The sequence below is a fragment of the Blennius ocellaris genome (assembly GCF_963422515.1).
Source record: "Blennius ocellaris genome assembly, chromosome: 19".
In the NCBI taxonomy this organism is placed as follows: Eukaryota; Metazoa; Chordata; class Actinopteri; order Blenniiformes; family Blenniidae; genus Blennius; species Blennius ocellaris.
The window spans coordinates 2,091,937-2,106,958 of record NC_137668.1 but is presented as its reverse complement, the minus strand read 5'-3'; the positions used below and the strand labels follow the sequence as shown (position 1 = coordinate 2,106,958).

At 47.0% G+C, this 15,022-nt stretch overlaps 1 protein-coding gene across 2 annotated transcripts in view; it reads right to left on the bottom strand.

Annotated features, from left to right (window-relative positions):
• Window positions 1–8,095, bottom strand: part of ssr1 (signal sequence receptor, alpha) — an 11,925-nt gene extending 3,830 nt beyond the window's left edge. For both annotated transcript variants that reach the window (XM_080515159.1, XM_080515160.1), the window contains exons 1-8: window positions 7,972–8,095; window positions 3,391–3,524; window positions 3,224–3,320; window positions 2,952–3,055; window positions 2,094–2,252; window positions 1,631–1,707; window positions 1,478–1,556; window positions 1,240–1,333 (exon numbers count right to left, since the gene is read on the bottom strand). In XM_080515159.1, the coding sequence (XP_080371285.1) occupies window positions 1,240–1,333; window positions 1,478–1,556; window positions 1,631–1,707; window positions 2,094–2,252; window positions 2,952–3,055; window positions 3,224–3,320; window positions 3,391–3,524; window positions 7,972–8,041 (814 nt within the window). In that variant the 5' untranslated portion in view covers window positions 8,042–8,095. The remainder of the gene's footprint in view (window positions 1–1,239; window positions 1,334–1,477; window positions 1,557–1,630; window positions 1,708–2,093; window positions 2,253–2,951; window positions 3,056–3,223; window positions 3,321–3,390; window positions 3,525–7,971) is intronic.
• Between the last annotated feature and the right edge of the window lie 6,927 nt (window positions 8,096–15,022).

Here is a 15,022-nt window from a genome sequence, read left to right as displayed (position 1 = left end):
AGGTGGTTTATGGGGGGGGTGCAGGAGGTGTGTGAGGTGGTTTATGGGGGGGGTGCAGGAGGTGTGTGAGGTGGTTTATGGGGGGGGTGCAGGAGGTGTGTGAGGTGGTTTATGAGGAGGAGCAGAAAGTGTGTGAGGTGGTTTATGGGGGGGGTGCAGGAGGTGTGTGAGGTGGTTTATGGGGGGGGTGCAGGAGGTGTGTGAGGTGGTTTATGGGGGGGTGCAGGAGGTGTGTGAGGTGGTTTATGGGGGGGTGCAGGAGGTGTGTGAGGTGGTTTATGGGGGGGTGCAGGAGGTGTGTGAGGTGGTTTATGGGGGGGGTGCAGGAGGTGTGTGAGGTGGTTTATGGGGGGGGTGCAGGAGGTGTGTGAGGTGGTTTATGGGGGGGGTGCAGGAGGTGTGTGAGGTGGTTTATGGGGGGGGTGCAGGAGGTGTGTGAGGAAGCGCTGGAGGGGTGTGAGGTGGTTTTTGAGGTGCTGGAGGGGTGTGAGGTGGTTTATGGGGGGGGTGCAGGAGGTGTGTGAGGTGGTTTATGGGGGGGGTGCAGGAGGTGTGTGAGGTGGTTTATGGGGGGGTGCAGGAGGTGTGTGAGGTGGTTTATGGGGGGGGTGCAGGAGGTGTGTGAGGTGGTTTATGGGGGGGTGCAGGAGGTGTGTGAGGTGGTTTATGGGGGGGGTGCAGGAGGTGTGTGAGGTGGTTTATGGGGGGGGTGCAGGAGGTGTGTGAGGTGGTTTATGGGGGGGTGCAGGAGGTGTGTGAGGTGGTTTATGGGGGGGTGCAGGAGGTGTGTGAGGTGGTTTATGGGGGGGGTGCAGGAGGTGTGTGAGGTGGTTTATGGGGGGGGTGCAGGAGGTGTGTGAGGTGGTTTATGGGGGGGTGCAGGAGGTGTGTGAGGTGGTTTATGGGGGGGGTGCAGGAGGTGTGTGAGGTGGTTTATGGGGGGGGTGCAGGAGGTGTGTGAGGTGGTTTATGGGGGGGGTGCAGGAGGTGTGTGAGGTGGTTTATGGGGGGGGTGCAGGAGGTGTGTGAGGAAGCGCTGGAGGGGTGTGAGGTGGTTTTTGAGGTGCTGGAGGTGTGTGAGGTGATGTGTCAAGAGGTGTGTGAGGTGATATGTCAAGAGGTGTGTGAGGTGATGTGTCAAGAGGTGTGTGAGGTGATGTGCCAAGAGGTGTGTGAGGTGGTGTGTCAGGAAGTGCAGGAGGTTTGCCAAGTGTGTGAGGAGGTGTAAGGAGTACGTACTGATCTGGTTCAGCGTCTCCTGTGGGATCCAGCTCAGATCAACATCGTTGTGGCTCGACGTTCCCATTTCTACTTTTGGAGCTGGACGCCTCCTCTAAACACACATAGCATCATGTAGCTTTATGTAGCATCTTGCAACATTACATAGTATCAGTTAGCATTTTGTAGTATTACATAGCACTGTATAGCATCATTTATCCATGACATGACCAACACATTCTTAGTGAATCTTTGTAACCTTTCTGGACTCCAGTAGCTGGTGAAGGCCAACGATGACAAGCAGCCCGAGGCCAGAGAGGAAGACGTACATGAAGATCCTGAGAAGGAGAGCAATATGAAGGGCAGAGAACCAACAGCTTGAACAATAAATGTAAATGAGCGGAAAGCATACGTCTCTCCATCCAATCCGTCTTCTTTCTCAGTGATGGTGACAGTCTGGTTGAAGACGGCGTCCTGAAAGTTATTTCCCTGCACCAGAAAAACAGCAGGATCATTTCGACACAAGGAGCTGACTGCTAGCACTAGCATTCATTAATGCCAACTCTGAGCATTAGTGTGACCTAAAGATATGAGTTGACTATTAGCAGTCATCTGAACTGCAAGTATCAGCACAACTTGATGATATGAAGCGGCTATTAGCATTGGAATTCATGCTAAATTTAAGCGTGAATGCTAACAGCCATCTCATTCAAAATTAGCATTAGCAGAAACATAAGTTATGAACTATGAACAAGATGCAAACAAATAACATTTCCAGAGATCCTAAGTAGCTAAAGTACAATTTGGTAAAGAACTAGTCAATTTGATCAACTGCTCCACAAGGTAACTAGTGACTAGAAGTGGGCGTCGGTTACATTGGTGTCCTTGTAGTTTAGGTTGATGACCAGTCCAAATGGCCGTCCTCCCATGGGCTCTGCGGGGATGAAGGAGTACTCGAATGTGGCCTGTCGGCTGGGAGGAACCTCGGTGCCCAGCTGCAGAGCCGTGAAATTTTGGATGTAGAACTGGTAATCCTGTGGACAAAGGGGACGGGTAAGGACAGGTGAAGAGTGAGAGGACAGGTGAAGAGGGAGGGGACAGGTGAAGAGGGAGGGGACAGCTGAGGATGGAGGAGATGGGAGAGGACAGGAGGGATGGGTGAGGAGGTGAGGACAGATGGGACGGGTGAGGACAGATTACCATCTCCCGGTGATAAGGGAGAGGACAGGGTGGGCGGGTGAGGACAGGTGAGGCCATAGAGGACAGAGGGGATGGGTGAGGAGGGAGAGGATAGGTGAGGAGGGAGGGGACGGGTGAGGAGAGAGAGGACGGGTGAGGAGAGAGAGGACGGGTGAGGAGAGAGAGGACGGGTGAGGAGAGAGAGGACGGGTGAGGAGAGAGAGGACGGGTGAGGAGAGAGAGGACGGGTGAGGAGAGAGAGGACGGGTGAGGAGGGAGGGGACGGGTGAGGAGAGAGAGGACGGGTGAGGAGGGAGGGGACAGGTGAGGAGAGAGAGGACGGGTGAGGAGAGAGAGGACGGGTGAGGAGAGAGAGGACGGGTGAGGAGAGAGAGGACGGGTGAGGAGAGAGAGGACGGGTGAGGAGAGAGAGGACGGGTGAGGAGGGAGGGGACAGGTGAGGAGAGAGAGGACGGGTGAGGAGAGAGAGGACAGGCAAGGATGGAGGGGAAGGGTGAGAATGGAGGGGACAGGTGGGCACGGCGACACCTTACCTGAGGGTAACGGAAGGAAGCGTCCAGAGACTCGACCACAAAGTTCTCAGACCCTTTGTTGGTGAATCCCAGCAGAAACTTTACGATGTTGTTAGCAGGAAAGTCTGAGGAAAAACAGAAGGATCAGTACAGAGAAGGAGGAATGAGAGCAGGAGGATCAGTATGGAGGCGAAGAGAAAGACGAGTAGGAGGATGAAGAGAAGGATCAGTATGGAGGAGGATGAAGAGAAGGATCAGTATGGAGGAGGAGGAAGAGGAGCATCAGATGTCACCTTCTCCTTTGACAAAGAGGATGGTGGTGTCTGCGTTGGGCGAGGCCTTGATCTCTCCCACCAGCGCCTCCTCCTCTTCATCATCTTTCTCCTCTGTCTGTTGGGACACAAGTGATGTCGTCACAGCTCCTGGACACTCCAGTTGCCTCTTTCTTCTCCTCACTCACCAGCTCCACATTCTCGTCGTCTTCCACCTCGGCCTCGTCATCATCATCCTCCGCCGTCACGTCCTCCACCACGTCTTCATCTACGGCCTCGGCCTCCTCATCCTCGGTCAGATCTTGTGCCATCGCCTCCGGCCCTGAAGGAGAACAAGTGAGAGGAAACCACCGGGAATGCCTCCTCCTCCACACCCTCAAGGGCCTCAGGAGGAGCTTTTCCACCAGAAAGAACCAGGTTCTCGTTCTGGTCCAGGGCTCCTGCCAACTGCATCAAGATACATCATTTAGAAGCAGTTTTCCCATTGTGGTTATTTTCAGTGTTTTCATGGTAACATGATTGTAACTCAGTTGACTTCCAGGTCTTGTATGGCATTATGACTGCAGGCTGAGGTCTGCATGAGGCAGCAGGGGGCACTCCACTATAAGACCCCCTCACTATTTTCCACCACAGAACTTCTTTATCATGAAGCCAGACTTCTGGTTCATCAGCAAAACAAACCAGGGACGCAACAATCCATGTTTTTCCCGTCCAAGCCGATCCCGACACATGTATTTGGGATACGTGCCAATACCATTCCGATAACAGAGTTGTTTGTTTAAATATCGTTCGGACGTTGTGATGTCAGATTAGTTTTGAGACGTGAATAATCACCACGTCCTGCCGCACAGTGCTGCTCTGTGAAGCTCCTCTCCGTTAGTTTGACTTTCCCTCAACAGCAGAGAACATCAGGCTGGTGGGCCAAAACCAACCAAGAGGCTCCAATCTGGCCCCACCAAGGAGCTTCTAGAGCAGTGTTCTTCAACCACGGGGCCACAGCACACTGGTGTTCCGCGAGATATAGTCAGGTGAGCCGTGGGAAAGCATCCAATTTCATATTTTTTTCTAAAAAACATTTGCTCTCACAGCAGAGCAATCACGTATAAATACTCTTGGCCAATAGATGGCAGCACAGTACTTTGCCAGTGACAGTGATGGTGAAGTTTTGAAAAGGAAGAATGTGAACCAGGATCTCAGCTCTTCATCCATCAGGTCCAGCTTTCACACCGAGTGAGTAAAAATAAAAAAAGAAATTGGGAAATACTTTTTTTCTGCATTTATTTGATTCCTGATAAAGCACTGATGAAAATGACTTTATATTGTTAATATAGGCTACAGAGTTTCACATTTTGACATTTCCGGGTGGTGGTGTGCCTCCAGAGTTTTCCAAACAAAAAAGTGTGCTCAAAAAAGGTTTATAAACACTGTTCTAGAGGATTTATACTAGCTTATTTTTTTGACATTTCATTGTATTCTGCACCAGAATTCAACCCTGCTGGGCCTGAAGCATTTTGTGCCGTTTTTCACTACAATTGATTTTTCCTTTATATCTCAAATATTAAATCCATAAACTTTGCCTTGTTTGGCGTCATTTTGTTCAGGACAACCTCATAAATGCAGCTCTGAAGTATTGTTTTCAGTTTGGCATACTTTAATAACACAGTGGATCTAAAAACACCATAAAACTACAAATTCGGTTGGGGAAAAATATAGATTTATTGATGATAAAATTCATAGACATGCTGAACGAATCATTTAGTTTACTTGTGAAGTAAATCTAAACTATATATTTCAAAAATGTATCAAAACAGGACTGAAAAAACAGCTATATAGAGATATTTACAGTGAAATAGAAGCAATGCCTTGGGCATTTTTGTAAAACTATTTACAACAGGTCACGCATATGTCAGTTGAAGAAAAAGTATTTGTGCCACTCAAAAAAACAGATTGTGTCCAACACAACACAGAGGGACACATCACACATGGCATTTCCATGGAGTGTCTTTCCTGTTGTTGTGGTCCTGCAGGCAATATTTACATTTTAGCCTTTGGCTGTTGCAGTGGAGCTGGAATGATGGGGACAGGGATGTGGCCAGCTCTCCTGGTCTGGGGGACACCTGTCCTGGTCTGGGGGGGGACACCTCTCTCCCCTCTTCCAAAACAAAGCTGTGGTCTTCAACATCGTCATCAGAATCACTCTCAAACTCACTGTCAAACTCAACGTGCTCTTCTTCTTCTTCAAAACAAGTCGGAGCACCTGATCGACGTTCATAAGGCGCCTCATTGTTTTGATAGAAAAAAAAAAAAAGAGTTCACTCGAAACTAAAAAACACTCTAATCTCACTCACTACACACCAACTACACACCAACTACATGGTCAAACCACAATAATAATCGCCTTTTCTCTGATATAAATCTCAACTCACTCTCGCTGTCTCCGTCTCTCTGTTTACTTTTTCACCAGTGAACGAAATGAAATGACACCTCCAATTATGAAAACTTTTGATTGGACATGGGCTCTTCTTCTCAACCAATGAGGTATACTGTCACATTACAAGCATTGGTTTTTTGCAACTCCACTCCTTTCCCTTCGTTTTGGAAGCACTCTTGACCGGTCTTCGTGCGAGTGATGCGCACTAAAATGTTGCGGAAAAACACAAACACAGTTTTCCTCATATCTGGGCTATCAACATCATTTTAAAACGATTGTCATTTTATATCTGCACTTTCGACACGGATTGAAACACTGGACCAGATGACACTGTGCTGTGATGTTTCTGCCTTTTAAAATGGTCATGTGATTAGGACGCACCAGTGCATCCGCCGGCCACAGAGGTTTAAAATAGACTATTTTGGAATTGTAATCATTTAATTGATTTATTTAAAAGGGACCGTGTACAATTTAACATAAATGTTGCCATTTGATGGATTGTACCAGATTTAGCCGGAGGCCAATTCATCCCGTGGCAAATACCAACTGTTTGACGTTACAAAAATATAGACAATTTCATTCCATACATTGCGACCACAACAAAGAAAAACTTGGAAGTGTAAATTTAAAGGTTATTATAGCAATATTTTCCAGTCTGGTCCACTCAAGTTGAAACTGGACTGTATGTGGTCCCTGAAGTACATTAAATCTTAATTATTATTTTATATACTTGCATATATTGTATACATCTTTGTATTGGTTCAGTTATGTTCGTTTAAGTAACTATAACGTATTTGGTGTTTTATTGTGACAGTCTCAGGCACACCTGTGCACTAATCATGATGTCAGACCAGCATCTTGATGTGGCACACCTGTGAGGTGGGATGGATGATCTCAGCAAAGCAGAAGTGCTCACTGTCACACATTTAGACACATTTGTGAACAATGTTTGAGAGAAATGGTAATATTGTGCATCTGGAATGAATTTTAGATCTTCAAGTCCATCTCATGGAAAATGGCGGAAAATGCTGTATTTTACGTTCAACACGCCGCAAAGCAACAGAAACGTGCAACATTTGCGAAGCCTGTGTACAGCGTGGCGTCGCTCTGCCGCCAGATGTCACCCTTTTGAAACGCCAGCTCGCCAAGGAGAATGGCACCGACCAGTCATACTGACTGGTTTTCTGACAACCCCCTACAAGCAAAAGTGCACATTTTCGAGTAGCCTTTTATTGTGGCCACCCTAATGTGCACTTGTACAATGTAAGGACCCCCCCCCCCCCCCTCCCGAAAACGAGGTGACAAACGTCAAGAGGTTTTCCCTTCAATATATTTGACACAAATACTCATGGTGTTGAATCAGCATCTTTTTTATGCCACACCTGTTAGGAGGGATGGGTTATCTCAGCAAAGGAGAAGTGCTCACCAACACAGATTTAGCCAAATCTGTCAACAATAATTGAGAGAAATAAGTCTTTTGCATATATGAAAAAAAAAAGTCTTAGATCTTGAAATTCAGCTCATGAAAAATGGGAGCTGCTGAAAGTAACTGAAAAAGATCATTATAACCCAGGTTACTTTTAAAAACCGGTAATCAGTAAAGTAACCTTTAAAGGAGCAAATACATTAGTATTCGCATTCCTATGAATTTGTATGGAAACTGCTCCACCTGTTCATTTAAATACCATTCGGTGAGCTTATAAGAGTTCAAGACAATTACATTTCCCTATTTACACAGGTAGCATCTTAAAGCCTCCTAAGATAAAATGACAAAATACACGCCCACATCATTTTTAAACTTTAATTCTTTATCCCCTAAACCCAAGCCCTCAGTGCTACAAATGGCTAGATCAAAGCTAACAATAAAAACCTACACATTTCATAGTGTGAGCTGAAGCCAGCAGGAAAACTTCTGCAGCATCCAGCCAACATTAAAAATGTATTCCGCTTTCTGTTAACATCTGAGTTTATGATTATAAATCTCACTTGGGAAAAGTTTGGGCTTGTTTTGTGTCAGCTAACTGACAGTTAGCATCCATACTAATAGGAAGGACACGTCAGTGTAATCAGGGGGATTAAGTGTTAAAGTTAACTTCTTTTCAGTGGCAAATAGGATATGAGTCGACGTTTGTTAGTAAGAGGGGGGGCTTCGGGTGGGGCTCGTTTACGCTGTTTGTATGTAGAAGGTAGCGTCTAAATAAGGGTTCAGTTAGCACATGTCTAAGAAACGGCGGCCTAGTTAGCTCCGATGCTAACACGAGCATTTCGAAGCTCCGCGGCCCCTTTAAGCCCGTTCTTCCCCCGTCTCCGGTCGGGACCAGACGAGTCGCACACTCACCTTTGATAAGAATAGCCGCTGGGAAGGCCAACAGTGCGATCAGCAGCAGTTTGGGTAGAAATGTCATCATTTTGAGGCTTCAAATCAGTGCGTTTTCATTCACGCCTGTAGCTCACGCCGTCCGTTGTGCGCATGCGCAGCCCTGCTGTGTGCTGTGGGAAAATCAGCCCCCGTGCAGAGTGAAGCCCTCAGCCAGCATAAGACGTGAAAGGAACTTGGCTACAGATCGGCTCGTAACTGGGAGACACCTCGGGGACGTCCAAAATGTCCCTCCTTTCTCCTTGTCTATCGGCTTTCACTTAACCCCGTGGAGGACGTCACGGGGTTAAGAAAAGGAGTTAGAAGGCTTCAGAGTTCGAATTACGGGGGAGCTAAGGGGAGCTGGGCTCCCCTGAAAGGGACCTGAGCTCCCCTGAAAGCCTAATTTGACAAATTTAGGGGGAGCCATGATAAGGACTGTATGAATTCTCTATAAGCACAGAAAAGGATGCTCATTGCTTCCTTTAGAACCTCCTTTAGCCTAGGAGACACTGATGCATCCTTTTGCAAAGGAAGCAAGTTCATGCTACCCCACAATTCCTTGTGGCGACAGCATTTAAAAAGACCTGTTCATTCGAGCGTTTACAGAAAATCACAATGGCGGAAAAAGGATACAGATCATGTAAGTTACCAAATGTGCTTTTAATAGTCAATTTTAAGAAACTTGTTCTTTCCCCACTGCGGCAGACGTCACTAACTTGTGCAAAGGTTGTTACGCAAATTTTCCCAAATCTTTTGAAGAGACGGATTCTTTCATGCTTGTACATATTCATCAGAATGTGCTCAACAGTCTCTCCACTTCCACATTCACACAAGCCAGACCAGAGTGTCCTAATCTTAATCTGGATCAAATTACCTTTAGAACTCTGCCCTTTAACCCAATTGGGGTTCCCACCTTTAACACTTCGTTGAATAGCATAATCATTTCTCTCCCTAGTTTCTGTGTCCCACTCTCTTTGCCATTTTTGTATGGCTTTATTGTATGACATTGTTAGACCTCGGATCTCCGATATGGCCTCAGAATGGCTGACGAGCGGTTTGAGCAGTGAGTAAAATCAGGGAGGAGTCAGCTTTGCAGGTGGTCCACATCTTTCTTTCTTTTATTTTTCACACGTGCCCAAAACAAAAACTTACAACGTGCTACAAATGCATTGGAGGATTGAGGAGTGTGGCTTCTGCAGCAGCAGAACAGTGAATGATGTAAAAAGGCGCCTTAAATCCACTTCCCTCAACTGGGTGAAACCATTAAAACTCCATAGGTAATAAAAGTTAACATTAGTGTCTAAAAACTAAGTTAAAATCCTCCAAACCAAAACCCTAACTATAACTTAATGAACCAAAACTCCTATCAACCAATACCTCTAAAACCAAACACCTAAATAGTAAATTAAGTTCTAAACCCTACTAAAACTATGTGCAACACCCCCACTTGCTCCTCCTCTTGGTTCAGCCCGGAACCTTCTTCAACGTGTCCGTCCCAGGGGGAATCTTTTACTGGGACACCAGCCTGAACACAAGACAAGGTAAGTGGAAACTCCTCACACACCACATCTTCAAACATTCACAGCACACATCAACAACTAAAAGAATAAGATATTCTTAAATACACATATTGCACATTGCTCTATTCATTGTTGTGTTTCTCCACAGGGGGCCGGACCGATCCACAACAGACCATTCAATAAATAAGTTAAAACAACAATTGTGTGCAAATTCATTTATATATGTGCAAATATCTTTATCTTAAAGTGCTGTGTGCTTCTTAAAGTGCTGATGAACATTATAAAGTGCTGATAAAGTGCTGTGAGTGCATCAAAATAAAGGAACGAGCTTCCTGTTCGTTACACTTCCCCCTCCCCCTCCAAGGCGAAGCCGTCGTCTTCCGTGCTCCTGGAGAGAAAGTCTGCTACCACATTCGACTTCCCGGGTCGGTACTGGACTGTGAAGTCATATGGCTGTAGGGAGAGGTACCATCCTGTGATGCGGTTGTTGGCATCCTTCATCTTGTGCAACCACTGGAGAGCACGATGATCCGTTTCCAATAGAAAGTGTCGTCCAAGCAGGTAGTACCTGAGAGTGTCAACAGCCCACTTTACTGCCAAGCACTCTTTTTCGACTGTTGAGTACCTGGTTTCTCGGTCCAACAGTCTCCGACTGAGAAAAACAACTGGTCTCCTCTCCCCCTCCTTCTCCTGGATCAAAACGGCCCCGAGCCCACTTTGTGAGGCGTCCGTCTGAAGAATGAAGGGCTGGCTGAAGTCAGGGTTGTGGAGAACTGGCTCTGCACAAATGATCTCTTTCAGATCTTTGAATGTCCGCTCGCACTCCTCTGTCCACCGAACCTTGTTTGGAGCTGCATTCTTGGTCAAGTCAGTTAATACAGCAGTTTTTTCAGAGAAGTTTGGTATAAATTTCCTGTACCAACCAACCAGTCCAATAAATCCTCTCACCTTCCTTTTTGTGGTGTGGCTTGATCTTCCCGAAGCCGATGGTAAAACCCAGGTACTGCACTTCTCGATGGGCCACTGAACACTTCTGGGGGTTGATGGTCAGACCTGCTGCTCTGATCCTCTGCAAGACCTCCTGGAGGTGGTGTAGGTGATGTTCCCATGAGTTGCTGTACACGACCACGTCGTCTAAGTAGGCAGCTGAGAACTCAGACACGTCCCGCAGTATGTGGTCCATCAGGCGCTGGAAGGTCGCTGGTGCCCCCTGCAGGCCAAATAGCATTACACGGAACTGGTACATACCAAATGGTGTCTTGAATGCAGTCAGCTCCTTTGCTTCAGGGGGCAGCGCTAGCTGCCAGTACCCCTTACTGAGGTCCAAAGTGGTGATGCAAGTCGCTCCTCCCACTCTCTCCAACAAATCATCGATTCGTGGCATTGGATACGGGTCGACATTTGAAATGGCATTCAGGTTCCTAAAATCAATGCAAAAACGCAAAGAGCCATCCTTTTTGGGTACCAGTACAATGGGGCTGCACCACTCACTACTGGACACTTCAATCACTCCCAGTTCAAGCATGAGCATGATTTCTTTGTGCAATACTGGAACCAACCGCTCAGGGATCCTGTAGCTCCTCTGGCGGACTGGAGCATCCTTCTTTAGCCGGATTTTGTGCTGGATCAGAGAAGTAAAACCCGGGGTCTCCTTGAAAAGAGATGGATCAAGCAGTGGCTGAATGGCTTCCTGCTGAGAGGGAGAGAGGTGAGAGAGATCAACAGGAACAGTTTCCTCTGTACCTGTAGGGAAATATTTCTCTGACACTTCTTCGTCCTGCACTGCCCGGACAAACAACTGCTGTGCAGGCTCTTGGCGCTCATGAAACTCTTTCAGCAGGTTAACATGAAAAACCTGATGCTTTTTCTGTCTCTCTGGCCTATAGAGTTCATAATTCACCTTCCCCACCTGCTTCGTAACCTCATATGGTCCATGCCATCTTGCAAGCAGTTTGTTGTCACTGGTTGGCAACAACAAAAGCACCTTTTGTCCTGGGCTGAAGATTCTCTCTCTTGCCTTTTGATCATACCACGTTTTCTGATGATTCTGTGCCTCCTGCAGGTTCTCCTGTGCCAGTTCAGTCATAGCCTCCAGCCGTTCCCTCATTTTGACGACGTAGGCTATGCCGTTATCACCCTGGCTCTCCGTCTGCTCCCAGTAGTCCTTCAGGAGGTCCAATGGCCCCCGGACCTGTCGCCCATACAACAGTTCAAAGGGGGAGAAGCCGGTGGATGACTGTGGGAGTTCCCGGTAGGCGAACAGGAGATATGGTAGCCACTGGTCCCAGTCAACACCTGTGCTGGAGACAAACTTGCGAAGCATGTGTTTATGAGTCTTGTTATAGCGTTCTACCAGCCCGTCCGTTTGTGGATGATAAGGTGTAGTCCTGATGCCCATAACCCCCAACAACTGGTAGACCTGCTTCAATAATTTGGACATAAAATTGGTACCACAATCTGTTAGCACTTCTTTTGCTACCCCGACTCTGGAAAAGAGCTGCAATAAACAATTTGCTACTTTGTTTGCCTTTATTGAGCGGAGCGGAAAAGCTTCAGGGTATCTGGTGGCATAATCACAAATCACCAGAATGAACCAATTTCCTGCTGAACTTTTTTCAAGTGGACCAACAATGTCCATGCCAATCCTTTCAAATGGAGTACCTATTATGGGCAGAGGTTGTAACGGGGCCTGAGTAACTCCTTTTCCTGCTCTTAACTGACATGTTTCACAAGATTTGCAAAATTTCAAAATCTGTGTGTACATGCCTGGCCATACAAAACGGCTGCCAATTCGGCGCAGTGTTTTTTGAAAGGCCATGTGACCCGCCCAGGGGATGGAGTGCCCCAATTCCATAACCTGCTGACGAAACTTGTGAGGTAAAGCAAGAGCTTCTGTTTTTCCAGTTATCTGATACAAAATACCATTTTTGATCTGGTACTTGGCCTCATCAAAACATCTGGTTTTCTCTTGATTGGTCGCTTTATCAAACCAACCTTCCAAAGATGGATCTTGTCTTTGTAGTGCCCCAATGTCTAAAGGAAGGTCAAAATCCACTGGACCGAGTGGTTTTACCCAATCATTTTGCTTTTCAGGAGATCCAGCAAACTTCTCAAGTCTCTTCTGGTTTTTTGTCTTTCTCTGCTTCCCTGGCTGAGCCTCAATCTGTTCCTCCCAAAATGGAAGCTCCTCAAGCATAGCTTTAGCCTTCTGAGCTCTGGTAATGACATTTACAGAGTTTGCCTGTTCCACTGTGGGTTTTGCAGGACCTACATTGATCGATTCTTTTTCTGTTAGGTTACTCTGCAGCATCAGACCAATTAACGTTGGTAAATCATTGCCCAGAATAACCTCAAATGGCAGGTTTTCAGCTACTGCTACATTTAGCAGGTATGTTTGTGCTCCTACTGTCAGATACACATCAGCTGTTGGGTAAGAATGCTCTTCCCCATGTATACAAATTAGTGGTGTTTTGTCTCTGGACCACCTCTCCTCTGGGACCAAACTAGACCGAACTACAGACTGAAAACAACCCGAGTCTAACCTGGCTTCGGCTTTTTGACCATTCACTAATACTGATGTTGTGTGCCCCCTCCCTTCTTTGGTTGGTACTGCAGGTGGCCTTGGTACCGAACACACCAAAGAGGGTTTAGTTTTTAAAATTGGGCAAAACTGCTGTGTATGGCCTAAGTTGTTACAGTTGTAGCATCTAACGTTCTGGTTCTGTGTCCTATTTGAGAATTTTTGAGTTGGTCCTGAGCGAGACGTATAAGCTGGAGATGGCTTGCTGACGTTACCCCCAGGCACAGAACCACACCTATCACCCCCAAAGGACTTACTTGGCTGGTTGAAGCGGGGCTCCCGTCCGAAGTAGCCAGCTCTGGACCCTTTCCGTGCTGATAGGAAGGTTTCTGCCAGACGAGCTGCTTCTTCTGCACTGCCAGGATCACGCTCCCGGATCCATACCTCGAGCTCTGGGCTGACCATGCGGAAGAACTGCTCCAGGATAATCTTCTCCAGTATGCCAGTTTTTCTTGCTTTTTCAGGCTGGAGCCACCGGTTTATCAAGTCCATCAGCCGAACGTATAGCTCACGTGGCGTCTCATCTGGCTCAATTTTGAGTGACCTGAAGCGACGACGATAGGTTTCTTCTGTTATTTCATATTTGGCCAGAATTGCTCCTTTCACCTTGTCGTAGTCATCTGAGTCCCGAATGTCCATCAGAACGAATGCGCTGCGTGCCTTTCCAGTCAATAATGGTACCAGGCGGACTGCTCACTCTTCTTCTGGCCACCGACAACCTTGGGCCATTCTCTCAAACGTAACCAGGAAATGTTCAATGTCATCATCTGGTGACAAAACAGGCAGATTGGGCTCCCTCCGTGGTCTGTGGGTGTAGCTGCCACTGCCACCTGGGTCTGGCCCATCTTCATAATCATCATCAAATGACGGCTGCATGCTTCCACTGCGTCTGTGCACATGTGGCTTTGAGTGCTCAGACTGCTGAACCTGCTGCTGGATCTGCTGAACCTGCTGCTGCATCGACTTCCAGCGCTGCTCCTGTAGAGACATTTCTTTATCCAACCGTTTGTCTCTACCATCCTGGTTCTCAATCAGGGTTTTAACCAGAGCTGCCAGTTCCTCCACTTTGTCTTTGGGACCCCCAGTCGCATTCTTAGAGCCAGGTGCTGCAGCAATCACCTCATCTGGCTCCACAGGTTTCTTGCTTCCTCTGGACGTCATATCGCTCCTGTACTTGCTGAGGCCGGGCTGGACTCCTGACACCAAGTGTCACTTCTTTTACTCACTGAGGCAGGGGTTCTTCTGACACCAAATGTTAGACCTCGGATCTCCGATATGGCCTCAGAATGGCTGGCGAGCGGTTTGAGCAGTGAGTAAAATCAGGGATGAGTCAGCTTTGCAGGTGGTCCACATCTTTCTTTCTTTTATTTTTCACACGTGCCCAAAACAAAAACTTACAACGTGCTACAAATGCATTGGAGGATTGAGGAGTGTGGCTTCTCCAGCAGCAGAACAGAGAATGATGTAAAAAGGCGCCTTAAATCCACTTCCCTCAACTGGGTGAAACCATTAAAACTCCATAGGTAATAAAAGTTAACATTAGTGTCTAAAAACTAAGTTAAAATCCTCCAAACCAAAACCCTAACTATAACTTAATGAACCAAAACTCCTATCAGCCAATACATCAAAAACCAAACACCTAAATAGTAAATTCAATCCTAAACCCTACTAAAACTATGTGCAACACCCTCACTTGCTCCTCCTCTTGGTTCAGCCCGGAACCTTCTTCAATGTGTCCGTCCCAGGGGGAATCTTTTACTGGGACACCAGCCTGAACACAAGACAAGGTAAGTGGAAACTCCTCACACACCACATCTTCAAACATTCACAGCACACATCAACAACTAAAAGAATAAGATATTCTTAAATACACATATTGCACATTGCTCTATTCATTGTTGTGTTTCTCCACAGGTGGCCGGACCTATCC